Below are 17,623 nucleotides of genomic sequence, written 5' to 3' on the forward strand. Positions count from 1 at the left end.
TATAGATTTGCAAAAGCCTGAAATAATCGAGAAATGTAAAAAAAACCGGGAAGGGCGAATTTGTACGAATACTTCTCTGTTGTATTCGATAACAGAAATTCCGTAAATACGATAGAGTGGCTATTACTAGAAAGCCGATATTAAATTCGGTTCGATATAATTATTGCGGTCGAATGAGTGTAACGTTATTTCTTATTTCAATTTCAAATGAAATTTTCTCAGCTCCGTTACCGGATATTCGGCGAATTTAACCGACATGCGCGTAGCGTCGGTAACGACGGATGACGTCACGCGTAGTAATACACGCCGGGTAGCGCATGGCGAGTGGAGTGTCTGCAGAGGCTGCGCGAAACTGGGAACTGCTTTCGATTGTTGGCGGGCGCCGCCATCTTGGTCAGTGAGCTTGCGAGTGGCTGTACGACGAGGTGTACGTATTTCAGTGAAACGAGTATTTCGTGCGATTTCCCTGAAACCCTTCGTCTACCCGTGAAATCCACGAGCATCCAAGATGTCGGAACGGGAGGACAACGTTTACAAAGCGAAATTGGCGGAGCAGGCGGAGCGCTATGACGGTGAGTGGATATTTTCCGGGAAAGGACCCGGCCTGCGCCAAAATGAAATCCACGAAATCGGACAGACAGAGGTGCACGGTCACAAAGAGAAAGGAGGTAGACCGCCGTCCTCGTGGATCGCGATCCTCTAGCATTCGCGATTTCGCTTGATATAATTCCGAGCTCCTCTGAGAACCGAGAACCTTAAACTGCGATCGGGTTCTCATTGGATCTGTCAAAAGTCGCGGAAACGTCAAATACGACTAATCTGCAACGGTGGCGTGAATCGAATCGCCGGTTTCTAACCGGTGTTACTTTATTTAAAGGGTTGGGCTTGCTCGTAGCTTCTGTCACCGCGCTGCTGGATATTGTCACGTTCCGAGAACTCTTTAGATCCGTACGAAAAGATTGGTCGCGGAGCTAGGAGAAACCGTTTGGTCGTTTTGGAAGTCTCGTTTCGTCGGAAAGCTGGTCAACGCCGTTGCTAGGCGTGCTGTTCGCTACTTTAGGGGGGCCCTCGGCAGATAATCAGGCAAGTCGGTCCTTCACCGACGCGTGTGACGCATAGACACGGCACGATACTTACCAATCGCTGCCGGGTTACTTCTTAGACACGTAGTAACGCGTGCTCTGCTCGTGGCATTTGGCCTTGAAACCAGAGAGAAATCATTCTGGCCGATCGACCAGACAGACCGATCTATCCAGCCGACGAAATACGGTTTCGACCTGCGATTCTTCTCGATCCCTGTAAACCGGTGTCGTACTTTCGTAGGCGTTTTCATCGTTCATTACGCAATACATTGTCCATTGTAATTTCGGCCCGTAGACAATTTTTACTCGCTCCTGGCGAAAGCAGCTCGTAGTGGGGAATATCGACGCTGTAGAAGGGGAACCATCAAATCTCATCGTTTCTCGCATCTCGCTCTTCGAGATTCTCGGTAGAAATATTTTACGCAGCGAGCGTTTCTCGATCTAGCTAGCAAATTAAACTATGAAGCTAGCAAACGCTTGACATTTGCGTGAACAAAATCTACCTCGTGCGTAAGTTTCGTTCAATTCCTCTCTTTCTCTCTTGAAGTCGCGTTTGAAGAATACATTACGTTCGAGTGAGATGCTCGTGGGTCGTATCATTTTTTTCGACAGCACCGACAAGTTCAAGGCTCGTTTGATTTATGAATCTGTACGTTGGTAAAGTAGACAAACTTGGAAGACAGAGATTGGACAAAATTTCACTCGAATAATGGATGACCAGAAGCAACGTTTAACGATTTATCTGCTGTATTCGTAAGGATTTTGAATGTGATGTATATTATTGAACAAATAATGGACCGAAGAGCTTGTTTTCGCCCCGTCTTCTCATTCGTTATTTGAAATGTTTATCCAGATGAGGCTTTTGCCAATCTCTGCCCGGGAAAACAGTTTTGAGGTAGATTATGGCGAGGAGCGGCCAGAAATCGCGTTTTACGCTCCCGAGGATCGAGGAAGACTAACCAATGAAGCAGAATAAAGCGAGCAAAGAGAGACCAACGACAGCCGCCTGGCATTCATCCCAAGGAGCTTCTTTTCATAAATTCGTCGCCGCGTGGGCATGTTAATCGAGTAGGCATGCCGTGTTAACTCTTTGGCCAGTACAAACGTGTATTTACGTCATGCCTTTACCGTGCTACGAACGCAAATGTATGCTTTTAATTCTCAATCAATGTAACAGCCGCCATTAATTTGTTAACGTCGATAGTTGGACGCGTTGCTACACGGTAGTTTTCTTTTTTATGCGTCGGGGATGTCATTGTAAGTTCGAGATTTTTCTAGCACTAGGAAAACCCACTGGTCGAAGGGTTAAAGAGTGGAAATACGTGCATGCATGATCCTCTGGGTGAAAACGAGCGCCGAGCGTGAAGAATGACAGGGCGGAAGGGAGAGGAGGCGATGCGACTCTCCCGGGATGACGAGACAAGGAAGGGCGGTGGGCAAATTTGAGGGTTGCGAGAGAGAAAGAGGGATTGCTAGCGGAGGGTGAGCACGGTAAGGGGTGAGAGACAGAGGGAAGATGGAAGGGGGAGAAGAGGGGGCCATAGCAGAAGGAAAGTATTGATCTGTGCTCGCCTATATCCTACGTTTCTGTACACCTCCGTCACGGATATACCACGTTCGCCGTAATTCCCGCCCCGGAACCACCATGAACTTGAGTTTCATCTCCACGTAAATACCACCCTGATCTTTCTCTTGATTTTAGCATAACGACATCGAGAAGAGGATAAATATTAATCACCTGCGAGCTGAGTATTACATTCATCGCGATACCCCTGGAATTATATTGGGCTGCCTGGAAAGTCCATGGCGATTTTTAGTAGGCGATACAGGTCTGAATATATCAGAATGGCTGGAAACAAATAAAATGTGTACATTCCTTAAGAGGTGAAAAGGTTGTGGAACAAAATGGTACATACATAATTCAATAAATATACATCAAAATTCAAATATGCCTTTGAATTTTTCTTAAAAATAGGCATGAACTTTCTGGACAACCCAATATGACTTGGCTTTGACGAGCTCGCACGCAGAGATGGGCAAAATTCCTGTCTAGATAAAGATTACGAGTAAAATATAAATAAACTTTTCAATTGTTACAGGTTGTGCGATTAATTAGAATTTGAATTACGGAATTATATCTTGTCTCGTATATGGCAAGCAATTATATGGCCTAAATGTTTCCCAAAGGATCTGGGATCTATTCGAATAAAATACTGTCCTTCTCTGGTCGCTTTTACTATAGTAATTCACCATTTTAAAGCTGAGAGTTCTTTGCGTTCGAATATTTAAATTTTGGTTTAGTCGACGAGGTACTTGTTTCTTCTGTTATATTGGGTTGTCCGGAAAGTTCATGCCTATTTTTAAGAAAAATTCAAAGGCATATTTGAATTTTGATGTATATTTATTGAATTTATATATATACATATCTTCATGCCTATTTTTAAGAAAAACTCAAAGGCATATTTTAATTTTGATGTATATTTATTGAATTTATGTATATACATACATGTTCATGCCTATTTTTGAGAAAAATTCAAAGGCATATTTGAATTGTGATGTATATTTATTGAATTTATGTATATATAATTAATTTTAATTCGATTATATATTTATATATATTCCGAAATTTATATATATATAATTCAAAAAATATACATCAAAATTCAAATATGCCTTTTTCTTAAAAATAGGCATGAACTTATATATATATATATATGTATATTTGTATGTATGTATGTATGTATGTATATATATATATATAATGGTAATATAAATAATATATATATATGTACCATTTTGTTTCACAACCTTTCCACCTCTTAAGTAATGTACACATTTTATTTGTTTTCAGCCATTCCGATATATTCAGACCTATATCGCCTACTAAAAATCAGCATGGACTTTCCAGACAGCCCAATATATTCTCGAAGCGAATTTGTTATTCCAGGTCTTTGAAGATACTCATTTTGGTAGGGACTAAAGGAATTTTAAAGGAAAGACGAAGACCGAGTATTCCGGACGTAAATGCTGATACCATGACCGTTTAATCTGTCTCGTTACTTCACGCCTCCGTAATAACTCTTTTTCACTCGGTTATCGAACTTGACGTGGGACCCCGGATTTCGACACCGTCCATAAATAAAACGCAACTATTTTCATCGATTTTGTAATAATTTTCGTCTGGATTTGTACACAACCGTGTTTCGAATTAATAGGACTCGTGGCATTAAAGTATTCTTGTTATTCTTGATATATGTTTACAAACACGTGGTCGAAAAAGTTTCACAACAGTAATTGTAGCTTGTTATGCTTACTACAGAAAGTATCGTTGATTTTCGAAAGTTTTACCTTCCAGTAACTTGTGTACAGTATGGTTTATTTTGAAACTTTACACGAATCGAATCGGAAGAATTTTTGAACGCTGAAATATTTGTACAAACCATTGATCGAATTTTTCGCAGTTCATACGCGTAATGCGACGCAGACCGAAGCACGTGTATCTTGGTCGATATCATTATCATCGAATGCTGCACACCTGTAGATAATAAATACATAATAGTAACCAACTTCCTCGCAAAGTTCAAGGGGCAGCGGGTTAATACATGCCTGTACGCTCGTTTTTCTCGCACAAAGGCTCTCCACTATCTCAGATGAAACTAATAATATATTCACACAGGGGTAGCTACGTATTAATAATCGATAGGTCATTTCCAATTTATTACTTTACCATGATCTCGCATAATATTCTTCGTCAAGTTTGATACTTCCATCCAAACGAGATGTATACGCTTTCTTTCTTTATTTAAACGTTGTGTAGTCCTAATGGACTGTTTACACATTTCCTGAGACATACATCTCCTTAATATGAAGGTACAAACATAGCTTTGTGATATAAAAATATAACTCTTTCAAATGTAGTCTTACTTATCTAACTTATCTCTTAATTATTCTTAATGCTTAAATAACACAATTGCATATTTGGTATATGTTGCATTTACATCTGAATATATCTTATAATATTATATTAAATTAACCCGTCTTTGTTATTGTTTTGTACTCCAAGAAAGAGAAGAAAGAGGGAATGAGGAAAAAAAAGCTTATGGCAAAACAAAATGATATGACATAAAACAAATTAAACTTAGATGTATACGCGTATAAATAATAAGTATTTAATGGAGTAATGGCAAAAATTGATTAATTCTGTTCTGTTGTTTATCTATAATTTTGGATGGTTTTAAATTTAATGGCACTGTTATTGACAGTGTTATTGACTATGTTCGTCGGCGTAATTTGCAGAAATGGTAGAGTCGATGAAGAAGGTCGCTTCGCTGGACCTGGAGTTGACCGTCGAAGAGAGGAATCTCCTCTCTGTCGCATACAAAAACGTAATCGGGGCGAGGAGAGCTTCCTGGAGAATAATCTCGAACATCGAACAAAAGGAGGAGAACAAGGGCGCCGAGGGGAAACTGGAGATGATTCGTCAGTACCGATCTCAAGTAGAAAAAGAACTCAAAGACATCTGCGCCGATATCCTCGGGGTTTTGGATCAGCATCTGATACCGTGTGCGTCCACCGGCGAATCTAGAGTCTTCTATTATAAAATGTAAGCAACTTCGCTATGTTTTAAGAACTATCATTCTCTACCTTAGAAACTAGTCCTCCCAATCGCTTCTCGATTGCTTTAAATTTGACCAAAGAGTCGCTTTAATCTTAAGATACGTTTGCATACCCTTTGTAACGTGTAATACACTACTCAAAGTAATTAGAGGATCGCTTACTCGAATTACTTCATTGTTCTTTAAGTCAACGCTTTGTTTTTCTTAGAATTGTATCACAGACCTGTAATTGCTTCCAAGAGTATATCTCATGCTACAATTGGATTATGCAATAATGGGTATGTAAAGGATAAGACACCTTTCAAAATTTAAAGAAGCAAACGATTAACAGTATAGCATGGTTTAATTGTATTACGCAAAACGTTTAACGTGCAATTACGTTAGACCATGCTCTTTATTTATTATATATATGCTATTTATTTATTTATTTGCTTCCTGAAAATCAGTCGTTATTAGCGATAGCAAGCAGATTTCTGCTTGTACTGTTTAGTTTGAGAGTAGCCAGTAGTATGGAAGAACGTCCCGTTTCGGCCACTGGTTTTGACTTATTGTTTTTCTTTAAACATCCCGCTGCCTGGCCCAATCCTTCCGCAAGGATAATTACCACGTTCCGGATGTAACACATAAATAGTGATTAATTTCAAAAATTCATTTCTATTGTACAGTTATATACTAATTTCATCAGTACTATTTAATTCCAGGTTGAGCGGACTAGTAATAATATCATATTTCCCACAAAGTTATTACTGAAATGCAAATAAAGCAATATCCGTGTCAGTACTTTATTAAATTTCATATTACGATGAACATTAATATTAATTCGATTAAACAATATGTGGGTACTTCTGGTTCGTGAACTCTATGGAAAAATATGTTCATAAAAATACATGTTTCGCGAGAGTCTGCTTCCGTGTTCCGTTCACTTTTGTGTTGGATAAAGTTTTCGCTTATTTTTAGAAGAGGCCCCGAAAGTGGCTTTCTTCGACCAGTATAAAATCTCGAAATGATTTCTAGTGTACCATAAATTAATGGTGAAAGAGAATTCATTAAAGGCGTACACGATACGTCAAGTATTAATGTAAATGAGTGAAATTACTTTGAAGAGAAATTAGAGCAGTAATTATTTAGTACAGTTATATTTGTATCTCATAGAGCAATAAGATCTCTTGAACGTACGATCTTTTAATTGTTTTAAGGAATTAATGAAGCACACAAGTGTCTATGCAAATTTTTGTTTATGCTAGTATAACGAGTTCACTGCTGCAAGTACTCATACAGCACATTTTGTATCGACATGATAAGTTGCTGACTGCAATGGCGTGTCCTACAAAATGTTGCTCATTTTTATTTAAATACTAATTTTCGAAGGTATACATTTTATTTGTTTGTTATTTTTGCGTTATTATAGGAAGGGCGATTACCACCGTTACCTAGCCGAATTCGCCATTGGTAACGACAGGAAGGAGGCGGCAGAGAATTCCCTCGTTGCTTACAAAGCAGCCAGCGACACTGCTATGACAGATTTGCCACCGACTCATCCCATCCGCTTAGGATTGGCACTCAACTTCTCTGTGTTCTATTATGAGATTCTCAATAGCCCCGACAGAGCGTGCCGCCTGGCGAAGGCAGCCTTTGACGACGCGATCGCGGAATTAGACACCTTATCCGAGGAGAGTTACAAGGATTCCACCCTCATCATGCAGCTCCTCAGGGACAACCTTACTCTCTGGACGTCGGATATGCAAGGAGACGGTTAGTATATTGCTGCTACGGAGGTTTCGTGTTCGCGAAAAAGTTTTAGAAGCTTTTGAAACGCTCCCACTAGGCCGTAGAAACGCCCGTCACCACGATCAATAATATGTATCGCGGTAGCGCGATAAAATCTTTTCGTTGTATTAGATTTTTTTCACACAGATACACAGCTCTGTGGATAGAGTCGACGAACTTGCGGTGAATCTTTGTTTGAAAAGCTTTATCATTACGTCGAACTTGCGCCGGATTAAGATTTTTTAGACCCCCGGGCTACAGATACTAAATCCGTTGTTTACTACAAAGATATCAGATGTTTATAGCGTTTCATTCTTATGTTTCATCAAATTGCCTCAAATTAATTTCTACAGACCTTGGGTCGTAGCCCCTAAAGTCCATTCCTTAATCCAGCCCTGCGTCGACATGGTACTCTAGTCCTGTTAGATTTTAAATAGTACTTTCGAAATCGCGTATTTCCGGGCGAAGAATCATTACTTTGTAATTTAGAGTTTGACGCCGATCGCGAAAATGAGGCTGCGGCCGCTTCCACCAATGCATGAATACAGACACACCCTTTTCAATACGTCCTTGCACCATAAAGTCACCTGGTGAGCAACTTACTCCTTCCCTGCGCATTCAAGTATCAATACTTTCGATACCCAAAAGTTAGACAGTTATAGCATCGTTATAAATTGTTGGTGCGTTAATGAAACTGTGGCTGCTAACGAAATCATTTTTTTCAGGAGAGGGTGAACAGAAGGAGCAGTTGCAAGACGTGGAAGATCAGGACGTATCGTAACTCTAACTGTAGTGAGTGTTACATTGCGCATATAAAACTGAGACACAAGAAAACAAAAAAACTCTTAATAACTTGTAAGCAAAAGAAAACAATTCAGCAGGTGGCAGTTCGGGGTGGGAAGGGGAGATCTTTAGCGATTGCGTGACCCTAAGCACGCACGTACGGTTACTCCAAACAGAAAAAAAAATCATTCGATAACACGCATTGAGTTACGGAGCACGCAGAAAGTAACAAGCAAAGGACACGCACCCTGCGGTAATAGAGAGACTGCAAAAAGCATTTAGAGAGGCACTATTCTTTGCCTTCTTCGCGTATCGAGAAGATAAAAATGCTGTCTTTACACTTGTGCATGCCCGATCGAAAAATTACGTGGACGATGTCGAGAACCTGTGTCGAGTGGACGCCGACCGACTGCGTATATGTCATCCATAATAAAAAAAAACAAAATGAGAGAGAGAGAGAAAGAGAGAGAGAAGTATGCGCCAGTCCATCGGGACCGATCCGATCCCCTCACTTTTATCGGTTTCAGTGAGTGAGAATGAATTAACGATGTCCCATACGTTTCACCAAATAGCGAAACATGCTGATGCTCGACGTCGATCGAAGTGCATTATTGTGTTCGTTTGTTTACCCTCCTAAATCAATCTCCTCCTCGTCCTCTTCCCCGCTTTTTTACTGCGCGCATGATCGTTCTCGCATACTATAATAAATAACGATGTTAATTGTATGCGTGTAAATCGAGTGTAAATCATCTGTTTATCCATGGAGGAACAATCCAAGGATAAATTCTCCTCAGGTCGAAGGGACGTGGTTGTCTGCCCTGGCGTATACAGTCACGGTCGCCAACCACGTGTCTTCGTTTCTGCTTTCTGTATAAGATATTACGAATGTACTTCCGAACGAAGTCCGGTTCAAGTAATTTCATACATAGTTGGAGCATGAGTTTTCGTGTAGTGTCGTTAAAAGAATTTATGGAAATGCGCTTACGCGAAAGCGTCGTACTTAATGCAATAACATCAGTATGGCCCGAGAAAGAAAGAGGAGAGAGAGAGTCTGGCTTTCGCGAATGAAATTTTGCGTTGAAATAAATATATATTCGAAACCGAGCGAAATAAACAGTATCATCTTCGACGCGTCGGACGTTCTTTTCACTCACTTCTCTGCACTCCTCTGCGACGAGAGTGAGAATTTATTTTTTTTTTTTTTTTAATCTACGAGAAGCATGGAAAAGAACATATTGTGGTAGATGAGCTTTTTTTAAAACAAACAAAAAAAAAATTACGTTTCACGAAAAAAACATGAAAAGGAAACAAGTAGCTGTCTAGCTAGTCTGTAATTGTGGTTGTACTTTTTCATACGCCCCCCCATTGTGTAAAACTATAAACGATCGCTGTGGTATAACGAATTACAGAATAAACGATTGTATCCCGACTTTGTTCACCCGCGCTCACTTTCGCTATCACTCTCCTCGATTCCACTGTATCTTGGTTGATATCTGCCCGTGGCGTCCGTTCACCTTTTTATCGATGAACCATTTCCGGCGACTTCCGTTTCTAAACATTCCAGCGACTTTAGACGATTTGTTCGTTAGTCTCACGCGAAATTCGTTTGCGCATGTTAACGAGGTAAGCTTAGCGATACGACATCGACCATTTATTTATTCGTTAGAGTAGACGGTGACGGTCAGAAATTTTCGACGCCAACTTCTGCAAACACAACATTGATGTATCCGCGACGAAACTAACCTTCTGCTACGTAATATGCCCGATCGAGAACTTCTATCGTTTAGATCGACCATTATTTAACTCGTAAATACGTAAATAACCAAGGGATAATTCCTTTAGCGTAGAAACCAAGAGTTGGACAAACTTTACACTTTAGAGTTATCAACAAATTGCTGACCGCCACTGTATACTGGTAGCAGAACCGTGCGAATTTTTGGGACTCGTACGATTTTCTTGCAATGGCGATGAGGATGATCGTGATTCGTGTAAGCGTGCAGCAAAAAAGCGAGGTGTATTAACGTAAAAAGGCGAAGGGAACGCGCAGTATCGAGCTCTGCCTAGAAATCGGGGTGCATCGTGCCCCTGTATTTAGGTATTAAAAACGATAAAAATTGATAATCATGTTATAAAGTACGTTACAAAGAATAACTCAAAGTAATATCAACGGCACCGTAAGTAAGTATATGCGAATAATTATAAGAGCGTAAATTAGAGTATCGTGGAAAACCGATTGATGCGAATCGTTCTAAGCGATATTGGAGAGAACAGTTTTGAAGAACAGTTTGTATCGTCGAAGAGAGTTCGAAGCAATTAAAATCGCGTGGGAGATAGATACGAAGGTAATGGGAACTGTATGAAAAAGGATGGAGGAACAGTGAGAGCATAAGGAAAAAAACCGGAACCATCGGCTATGAGTTGATACGTGTAACGTGCATTAAACGCCACGCGTACGAGCGACAAGTCTTGGAAAATTTAGGTACAATAAAAACTTGTCAGCGGCAACGAATGGCGTAGTGAATTCCAAACGACGATAAACTGTGAGATACCTCATCCAATTACTTGCTTACACGATGGATTAAAAACAAGATGAAGCAGCCCAACGCGATAATATTATTGTCGTCTACGATATAGCGTGACTCAAACAATAAAAATGAAAAAAATAAGAAAACGTAGTGTTTCCGGCTAAAAATAAAATTATAGGTAGTCATCGATATCTGAGTTGTCCGTAGGAGTTATCGAAGAAGATAGACGATCGGTGTATCGATTGAGACCGCTTTTTATCCTTTATCCAGTATCGTTGTGCGTGCTTAGTCGATTTTTATAAAGACACATCTATTATTCCATCTCTTGCCAGATGTACTATTTGCCTCTCTTGTCTCTCTGTATAATAATATTAGTTGTATCTGTAATTATCTTCGGATCATTCCATCTTGTCGCTAACCCAATTCACGAGCGAATAATTAGACCTGGATATCGAAATTTATCGTCATTTGGAGGAGGGGCTAAATCTGTCTTTTTTTGGATTCGCATGCGTTTTCACGCTCTGTTCTACTACAATCAATGCGATTACACCGGATACGACCTTTTTCTGTAAAACCACACACGTGAAAGCTACAAATAAAGTAATTACAACTCTCTATTCAGATATTTATTAATGTTAATTACTTTATTAAATATCGGTTCATTAGTTGGGGAAATTAAAATTAAGCGTTCAAGGCGTTTTCTTTGTATCGCAGTATTGTGTACAGAGTGAGTCACCCAACATTAGATTGTACATTATTTTAAACACTACCGATGCTACAAAATCCATACAATAAAACGGTATCTAATATGTTCTATAGAATTATAATTGAATGTATATTAGAAAGAGACAGTGTTAACAACAATTAAATATATGCATTATTACGACCTACGCACTGTAAGTCTGTAAAATACAATTATCTTGTTGCTCTACATCAAATTATAATTCCATGGAATATGTTCGTTGCAATTGCCACATGTATTGCTTCTCTTAACATAAAAGGTTAACGAAACTTTCTGTAACATTAACACACTGCTCAAAATAATTGAAAATTAATCTGCTTCGTGCTTTTATTCAAACCTGATACATATTTAATTCTACTTAATTGCCTAAATCCTCTGATTATTTTGACCAGTATATCGATGTGTTAGGTGATCCAGTCTGTACATATCGAGTAATGTCAATCAACTATATAAAATGTATCCTTATTCGCTAACGTTGCACTATTTATAGTCTTGTCAATTAATTAACAAATTTTTACAACGCGGCTACGCAATCATGGATTGCGAGTTGACATTTTTTGCATCGGAATTCTGCAGGTGTTTATCTCTAGCGATAGCGATGTCGCGAAAGTTCGACGCGCTCGATAACAAACGCCTTGGTCTACGCCTACTAACATCCACCTGTTTCAGGATTCGTTCCAACGTGTTATCCCCTCCTCTTGTGATTGGAGACAAACTGAGACTTGGTCCAGTTCTCGATTTGATCATGCGAGCACTTCTCGGAGATCTCATTATTTGGTCAGTCGTTCTGCGCCTGGCAGACTTTAGTTTTACGCTACGCAGCATGTCCAAAGAAACCACTGGTCCCCTTGGTCCTGGTATAGTATTCCTTCTGTTGTCCTGAAATTCATATTTTCTCCTTTAATTATCTTTGTAAACCCTACACAGGTTGGATGTTTTGTAGATGAGCTGCAAGATTGAAGGAAGACACAGAATTCAACTTTTATTTTTGTTAAATTGACACTGGGTTCAAAGTCGATGAGAATGATTTATTTATATTTGTTGGAAAGCTCTAAGGGTTTTACAAGAACGACGCAACAAATTCATTTTATAGCGCGTTATTTTTTAACTTACGCAGATTGCCTTGAGACTTTTAAATAACCCCCTAAGTGTCCGCCTGAATGGCAACGAAGGCTGGGAAACAATTAACGCGACTGAAAATTGTGTCACTCTAACAAGCGAGTGGATCTTAAAACATTCCTCTTTAAATCTTAACGCTTGAACTTGATAAAGTCGCCGCGGTTACTTTGTATCAGATATTCAAATATTAGCTGGTATTTTATATGACTAAAATATAAGCTTAAATTTTTAGATCACACATGAACACATCTCTGGGCCACTTCTCATATTCCAATTAGCGAATGCGACCGCGACAATTCTAGTAATTACCTTAACGTTCTCTGGTGCTTTTTTTAGGGTCACCTTCAACAAATCCTCGACAGTTATTGCTGGCCTATTAAATAGAGGCGTCGAGCATTTTCTCGACTGCGCCCTGGCGCTTCTACCGTTCTTCGGGGTGGTAGGTGTGATCGGTTGCGCCGGGGACAAGAACGATAAAGGTGGCGGCGGTGGAGGAGGTGGCGGCGGAGGTGGAGGCGGAGGAAGAGGAGGAGGAGCACATGCTGGCAAAGATGATTTCGAAATCGACGGCATCAACAGAGGAGCTGGAGGTTTGGGAGACCTAGTTCGCGTGTCCTCTAATGTCTTGTGTAACTTCTTTAATTCCTGCATCAGTGTTTCGTTATTTTCAGCCAGCTTCCTGCTGACATCCTGCAAAATACCGACCTCTGCAGTTAAAGCATCCAAGGCAGCGGCATTACTGGCGCGCACCTGCGACGAAAATTAATTTTTATATACAATGGTGAAAAAACTAGATACTTATTTTCCGAAAGAATTTATTTCCCATACTAGTAACACCTGCCTACCTGAGAAATCTCCATAGTTAGTTGATTCACTTTTTCCAAGAAGGTATTAATCATTTGCATGTTCTCTGAACGCAACATTATCATACTCTGATTGAGTTCTTCAAGTTTAAGTACATGTTTTTTTGAAGAAGATACCGAAACGTTCTTCTTCAACCATCCATATTTCTAAGACAATTAGTCAGTCATTAGTACAAGTTATTTGTTAAACAAAATGATGCGTACCTACTTTTTTAAACACACGTCCCAGTTTCTTCAACAACCAGACACATAAGAAGACAGCTTTAAGTATTGGCTCTTTAAAACTTCGAGATTGTTGTGATTCGTTATCTTGTTGAAAACTGGAGCATGTACATTTTTTACAGAATTCTGTCCTTTGTTTGAGCTGCAATTAAAAACGAAATTTATCAATTTTTCATTTAGAATGGAATACTACCTAAAGAAGATTTTAATTAAACGAATTACTTCTTGCAGACTCCTACTACAGTCACCAGAATCTAAGACAGTTGGTAAATCCAGAGTAGAAACAATTGGTAATTCGGGTGTGCGGGTATCCCAACTTGTCTTTGTACTTGGTGAATTAGAAGAATATGAATTTTTAACATTTTTTTTCTCTCCTGACATGAGATCATTAACTGGGGTAGAAACAGCTGGTTTTCGAAATTGTTCAATGTCCTCTTCATCGTCAAATTGTAATGTAGTTTTACATCTTTTAGCAGGAGGTTGAGAGCTACAGCAAGGCGTGGTGGAACAAACTCTTATTTTCATCCCATTTTTTCCTATCTCTATGTATTCCTGTACATCGTCCACTTTGTTAGTTTCGTCCATGAAAGGACGTTTATTAGTGTGCTCTTGTGAACTTGTAATGCATTCCCTCGCTTGTATTTTTAAATCATTTAATTGTTGTAAATATGAAATAACTCCCCTGCAATCATTCCAGTTAGCAGTAACAGAATTATTATCCGCGTCTTGCAAGGTCTTCTCATTCACTATTTCAAATCTGACACCTTGATCCTCTTCTCCATTGCATTTCTTACAATACTCATTAGTCTTATCCTCATCTGCAAACTGACTAACAGGTTCGCACGCAGACATAGCTGATTGAAATTCACTTACAAAACAGTTAAACTCGTGATTTTGCGACTCCACATCAGAATTGAAATTAGAAAACTGTACTGGTTCTGATACATATCTACACATTAAGTTATGTGCTGACTTGTCAGAGCGAAAATCAGTGTCAGTGTCAATTGACACAGTTTTATCTAATAAAAAGCACTTCTCTACAGGTGCATCGATCTCTTGCCTTAGCTCTTTTTCTACCTGCTTCACTTCAATTAACGCTGCTTCCTTTTGAATTTCACTGTCGCTTTCTACATCATCTTTCTCCGAATAATTCAGATCCAGTTTCCTTCGCCTAAGTCTGGGTACAATCTCCGGGCTAGTATTATCGTAGCATGACAACTCTAACTGTTGCGATTCGCAAAGTACCGACTCCGGAGAACGTTGCTCCAAAAGTCTTTCAGACGATTCCGATCTTTGTTTCCGTTTTGATCTCTTGTAACTTTTCCCCTTAGCCATGACTATTTTCTCTATTGTCACTTTGTCTTTTATATTTAACGTTTACGTACAGTGAGTTCGTGGAGTAATAAAGTTAATATTAACATTTTAAAGGTAACAAATTTTCTACGAGATAGATACAATCAAACCGTTGTACCTTTTCAATACACGGGTGACTTTGAACTGAATGTGTCGGCTTCGGTTCTCTCCAAATTATTGTTTATTTTGATTTAGAATACAGTGTACCAGAGATTTGTTGTGTAACTGTTGGTAATATAGTAATGCGTATATTACTCATACCTTTAACGAATATGTTTCCATCATGTTGACAAATGATAACCTTTTATCATATAAAATGCTAATAAAAATGATAGAATAATGGTAAAGGAAATAATGAAAATAATTTTGTTTCTGATCAAAAGGCGTTTATTTTTAACTTAGCTACATCACATTTTAACGTTTCGATATTTGTTTTATCTTTGAATAAGACTTAAACATGAGTATTATTTATTAGATAATAAAATGTTCCTTTCTGCCTTTCAGGTTTTGTACGTTTCTTTACTCATTGTTGATTACAAATCAGTTTTACTTTTATCTACACTGTACACGATGTAAGTTCATCTATTTATAAAGGATTAAACCTTTTTTAATTATCTCTTCGTTTGCGTACAACGCAAACATTTTCAACAACAAATACTGAGTCTTCGATTTCTTTTCGATTGTTATTGATCACGCCTCTATCTAGTGTCTCGATATCCAGTATTCACTTCTTGTTCACGAAATCTTCTCCTTTCTGAATATTCTTCTTGAGTTCTGGAATAGCTTCCTCCAAGAGTTTCTTCTCGTAGCTGTTAAGCGTTCCAAGACCGAGATTCTTCTCAACTCCTTGTTTCTGAAATCGCAACGAGAACATAATATTTTGCATACGAATACGCGTTTCGTCGTTTATAAATCGCACTTACGCCCAGCAGAATAGGCGTCGAGAAATATTTAGCCGCTGTAACATCAGATCTGACGTAGGAGCATTCTACGATGTTCTGTTCCCCATTCAACGCTCTGATCAACGATATACCGAATCGAGCACCCGCGTACGCCATCGAAAGCGTGGCAGAACCGGTACCAGCCTTTGCTTTGACAACCTCTGTACCAGCTTCCTGGATACGTAAAGTGAGAGCTTTCACTTTATCTTCTGGGAAGGAGACTGATGGTTTGCACTGTGAGAGCAGTGGAATAATAGTGATACCGCTGTGACCTCCGATAACTGGCACCGACGTCTGTTGCGGATCAAGACCCTGAAGAAGAGATTCAAAGTAGATAACTTTGCTTCAAGCAGCAATAATAAATTCTTTCTACTAAATGTTATTTAAAGTAAATCTAACTTTTGCTTCAGAGATGAACGCGTTTGCCCTGACGACGTCCAGCGTGGTCACACCAAATACCCTCTTAGGATCGTAGACACCAGCTTTTTGCAATACTTCGCTAGCAATAGGCACAGTGCTGTTAACTGGATTAGAAATAATGGCAATAAGTGCCTTTGGGGCCATTTCAGCCACAGCCTGAGCAAGATCCCTTACTATAGAGGCATTCGTATTGAATAGATCATCCCTAGTCATTCCTGGTTTACGTGGTACACCGGCAGGTATTATTACCACCTAGAAAGGTTTAATAGTTAAAGAAAAAAATTCTTCTTCAAGCAAAAACGTTATTCTACTAAAATAGTTGTAAAACATACCTGTGCTCCTTTAACTGAATCTTTCAACTCGTTAGGACCGGTGAAAGCTTTTACTTTTGCCGCCGTGTCCATGTGAGAAAGATCAGCAGCGACACCTGGCGTGTTCACGATGTCATATAATGATAATTCGGTTACGAGGGGCGATTGTTTCAAGAGCAGCGATAGCGGTTGCCCAATTCCACCGCTGGCGCCCATGACGGCGACCTTGGCATTGCGCTAAAAGATAACATAGTAATTAATAGAAATTAGCAATTTCTTTCGACAATAACTTTTCTGCAGAATTCTATGCAGAATCCTATCTCGCGTTGAAATTCTGTGAATCGTGTCAAACGAACATCGACCACGTTCCGACTGACATTGTTGTATAATAGCAATTTCATTAACAGTAACGTTATACGTTCAGCTTACAATAGCAATGTATTTTTTCGTACATACTTCACAGCAAACTATATTTGCGGTTGCATAACTGTACTATGATACTTCCATACAATGAAGTATGGTGCAAAAAATGATTCGCTATATCGAAGCTTCGTAAAAAATTTAATCGGTATCGATGATGTGTCACGAAACGTATAAGCAGAAGAGAAGGAAAGTCATTAGAATACATTGTAATTTTGAAAAAACTCACTGTGGCACTGGTTGATAGTCGCTTCGCTCCTTGCTGAGCGACGGTCAACGTGGGCTTCAGAAAACGGGGCAACATGTTCACTGGGTACTTCGGGCACAAGTGTGATTGATTTCAAATTCGAGGAGACGACGTTCGATAACCTTTCAAAGACAACCCAATGACCTCAATGATGTTTAGTTCGTTCCGTTTCTCTCCACCCAATCGGTTGTAACGTACAGCAAAATACGTAT

The 17,623-nt window shown here is 39.3% G+C and overlaps 3 protein-coding genes and 1 long non-coding RNA gene across 9 annotated transcripts; 2 read left to right on the forward strand and 2 right to left on the reverse strand.

The window, feature by feature from the left end:
• The first annotated feature begins 310 nt into the window (after positions 1 to 310).
• Positions 311 to 12,989, forward strand: LOC128879046 (14-3-3 protein epsilon). 3 transcript variants are annotated; one of them, XM_054127848.1, is made up of 5 exons: positions 311 to 572; positions 5,379 to 5,685; positions 7,107 to 7,450; positions 8,191 to 8,257; positions 12,971 to 12,989. In XM_054127848.1, the coding sequence occupies exons 1-4, from the start codon at positions 509 to 511 to the stop codon at positions 8,244 to 8,246; spliced, it is 771 nt and encodes a 256-aa protein (XP_053983823.1). In that variant the 5' UTR covers positions 311 to 508; the 3' UTR covers positions 8,247 to 8,257; positions 12,971 to 12,989. The 3 variants fall into 3 exon arrangements, with proteins under 3 accessions (XP_053983823.1, XP_053983822.1, XP_053983821.1); XM_054127847.1 differs by lacking the exon at positions 12,971 to 12,989 and adding an exon at positions 8,344 to 11,390; XM_054127846.1 differs by lacking the exon at positions 12,971 to 12,989 and having other exon boundaries at positions 313 to 572; positions 8,191 to 11,390.
• LOC128879049 (uncharacterized) lies at positions 580 to 5,372 on the forward strand. Of its 4 annotated transcripts, none has more exons than XR_008457555.1 (3): positions 580 to 2,150; positions 2,361 to 3,391; positions 3,934 to 5,372. It is a non-coding gene; the product is annotated as an uncharacterized LOC128879049 (long non-coding RNA). The 4 variants fall into 4 exon arrangements; XR_008457554.1 differs by having other exon boundaries at positions 580 to 1,850; positions 1,936 to 3,391; XR_008457553.1 differs by having other exon boundaries at positions 580 to 1,835; positions 1,936 to 3,391.
• Positions 11,385 to 15,320, reverse strand: LOC128879035 (uncharacterized). The gene is made up of 5 exons (XM_054127824.1): positions 13,942 to 15,320; positions 13,706 to 13,861; positions 13,480 to 13,644; positions 12,944 to 13,384; positions 11,385 to 12,394 (listed from the first exon to the last, which is right to left on the reverse strand). Exons 1-5 carry the CDS (start codon positions 15,052 to 15,054, stop codon positions 12,041 to 12,043), a joined length of 2,229 nt encoding a protein of 742 aa, XP_053983799.1. The 5' UTR covers positions 15,055 to 15,320; the 3' UTR covers positions 11,385 to 12,040.
• A 116-nt stretch (positions 15,321 to 15,436) lies between these two features.
• LOC128879043 (malate dehydrogenase, mitochondrial) lies at positions 15,437 to 17,607 on the reverse strand. The gene is made up of 5 exons (XM_054127841.1): positions 17,394 to 17,607; positions 16,766 to 16,981; positions 16,413 to 16,685; positions 15,996 to 16,325; positions 15,437 to 15,925 (listed from the first exon to the last, which is right to left on the reverse strand). The coding sequence occupies exons 1-5, from the start codon at positions 17,466 to 17,468 to the stop codon at positions 15,797 to 15,799; spliced, it is 1,023 nt and encodes a 340-aa protein (XP_053983816.1). The 5' UTR covers positions 17,469 to 17,607; the 3' UTR covers positions 15,437 to 15,796.
• Positions 17,608 to 17,623: the final 16 nt, after the last annotated feature.

The sequence above is a fragment of the Hylaeus volcanicus genome, chromosome 6, assembly GCF_026283585.1.
Source record: "Hylaeus volcanicus isolate JK05 chromosome 6, UHH_iyHylVolc1.0_haploid, whole genome shotgun sequence".
Taxonomy (NCBI): Eukaryota; Metazoa; Arthropoda; class Insecta; order Hymenoptera; family Colletidae; genus Hylaeus; species Hylaeus volcanicus.

Bases quoted from the DNA above. Each gene is read 5' to 3' on its own strand.
- LOC128879043 (XM_054127841.1), bottom strand. From the start codon at position 17,468: ATGTTGCCCCGTTTTCTGAAGCCCACGTTGACCGTCGCTCAGCAAGGA. The intron at 16,686-16,765 runs GTATGTTTTACA...AAACCTTTCTAG, and splicing joins ATTCAGTTAAAGGAGCACAG to GTGGTAATAATACCTGCCGG. The intron at 15,926-15,995 runs GTAAGTGCGATT...TTGCGATTTCAG, and splicing joins CGACGCCTATTCTGCTGGGC to AAACAAGGAGTTGAGAAGAA.
- LOC128879046 (XM_054127848.1), top strand. From the start codon at position 509: ATGTCGGAACGGGAGGACAACGTTTACAAAGCGAAATTGGCGGAGCAG. The intron at 573-5,378 runs GTGAGTGGATAT...CGTAATTTGCAG, and splicing joins GCAGGCGGAGCGCTATGACG to AAATGGTAGAGTCGATGAAG. The intron at 7,451-8,190 runs GTTAGTATATTG...CATTTTTTTCAG, and splicing joins GTCGGATATGCAAGGAGACG to GAGAGGGTGAACAGAAGGAG.
- LOC128879035 (XM_054127824.1), bottom strand. From the start codon at position 15,054: ATGGCTAAGGGGAAAAGTTACAAGAGATCAAAACGGAAACAAAGATCG. The intron at 13,862-13,941 runs GTAATTCGTTTA...TTTTAATTGCAG, and splicing joins GTAGTAGGAGTCTGCAAGAA to CTCAAACAAAGGACAGAATT. The intron at 12,395-12,943 runs GTAATTACTAGA...TATGAATTTCAG, and splicing joins AAGCACCAGAGAACGTTAAG to GACAACAGAAGGAATACTAT.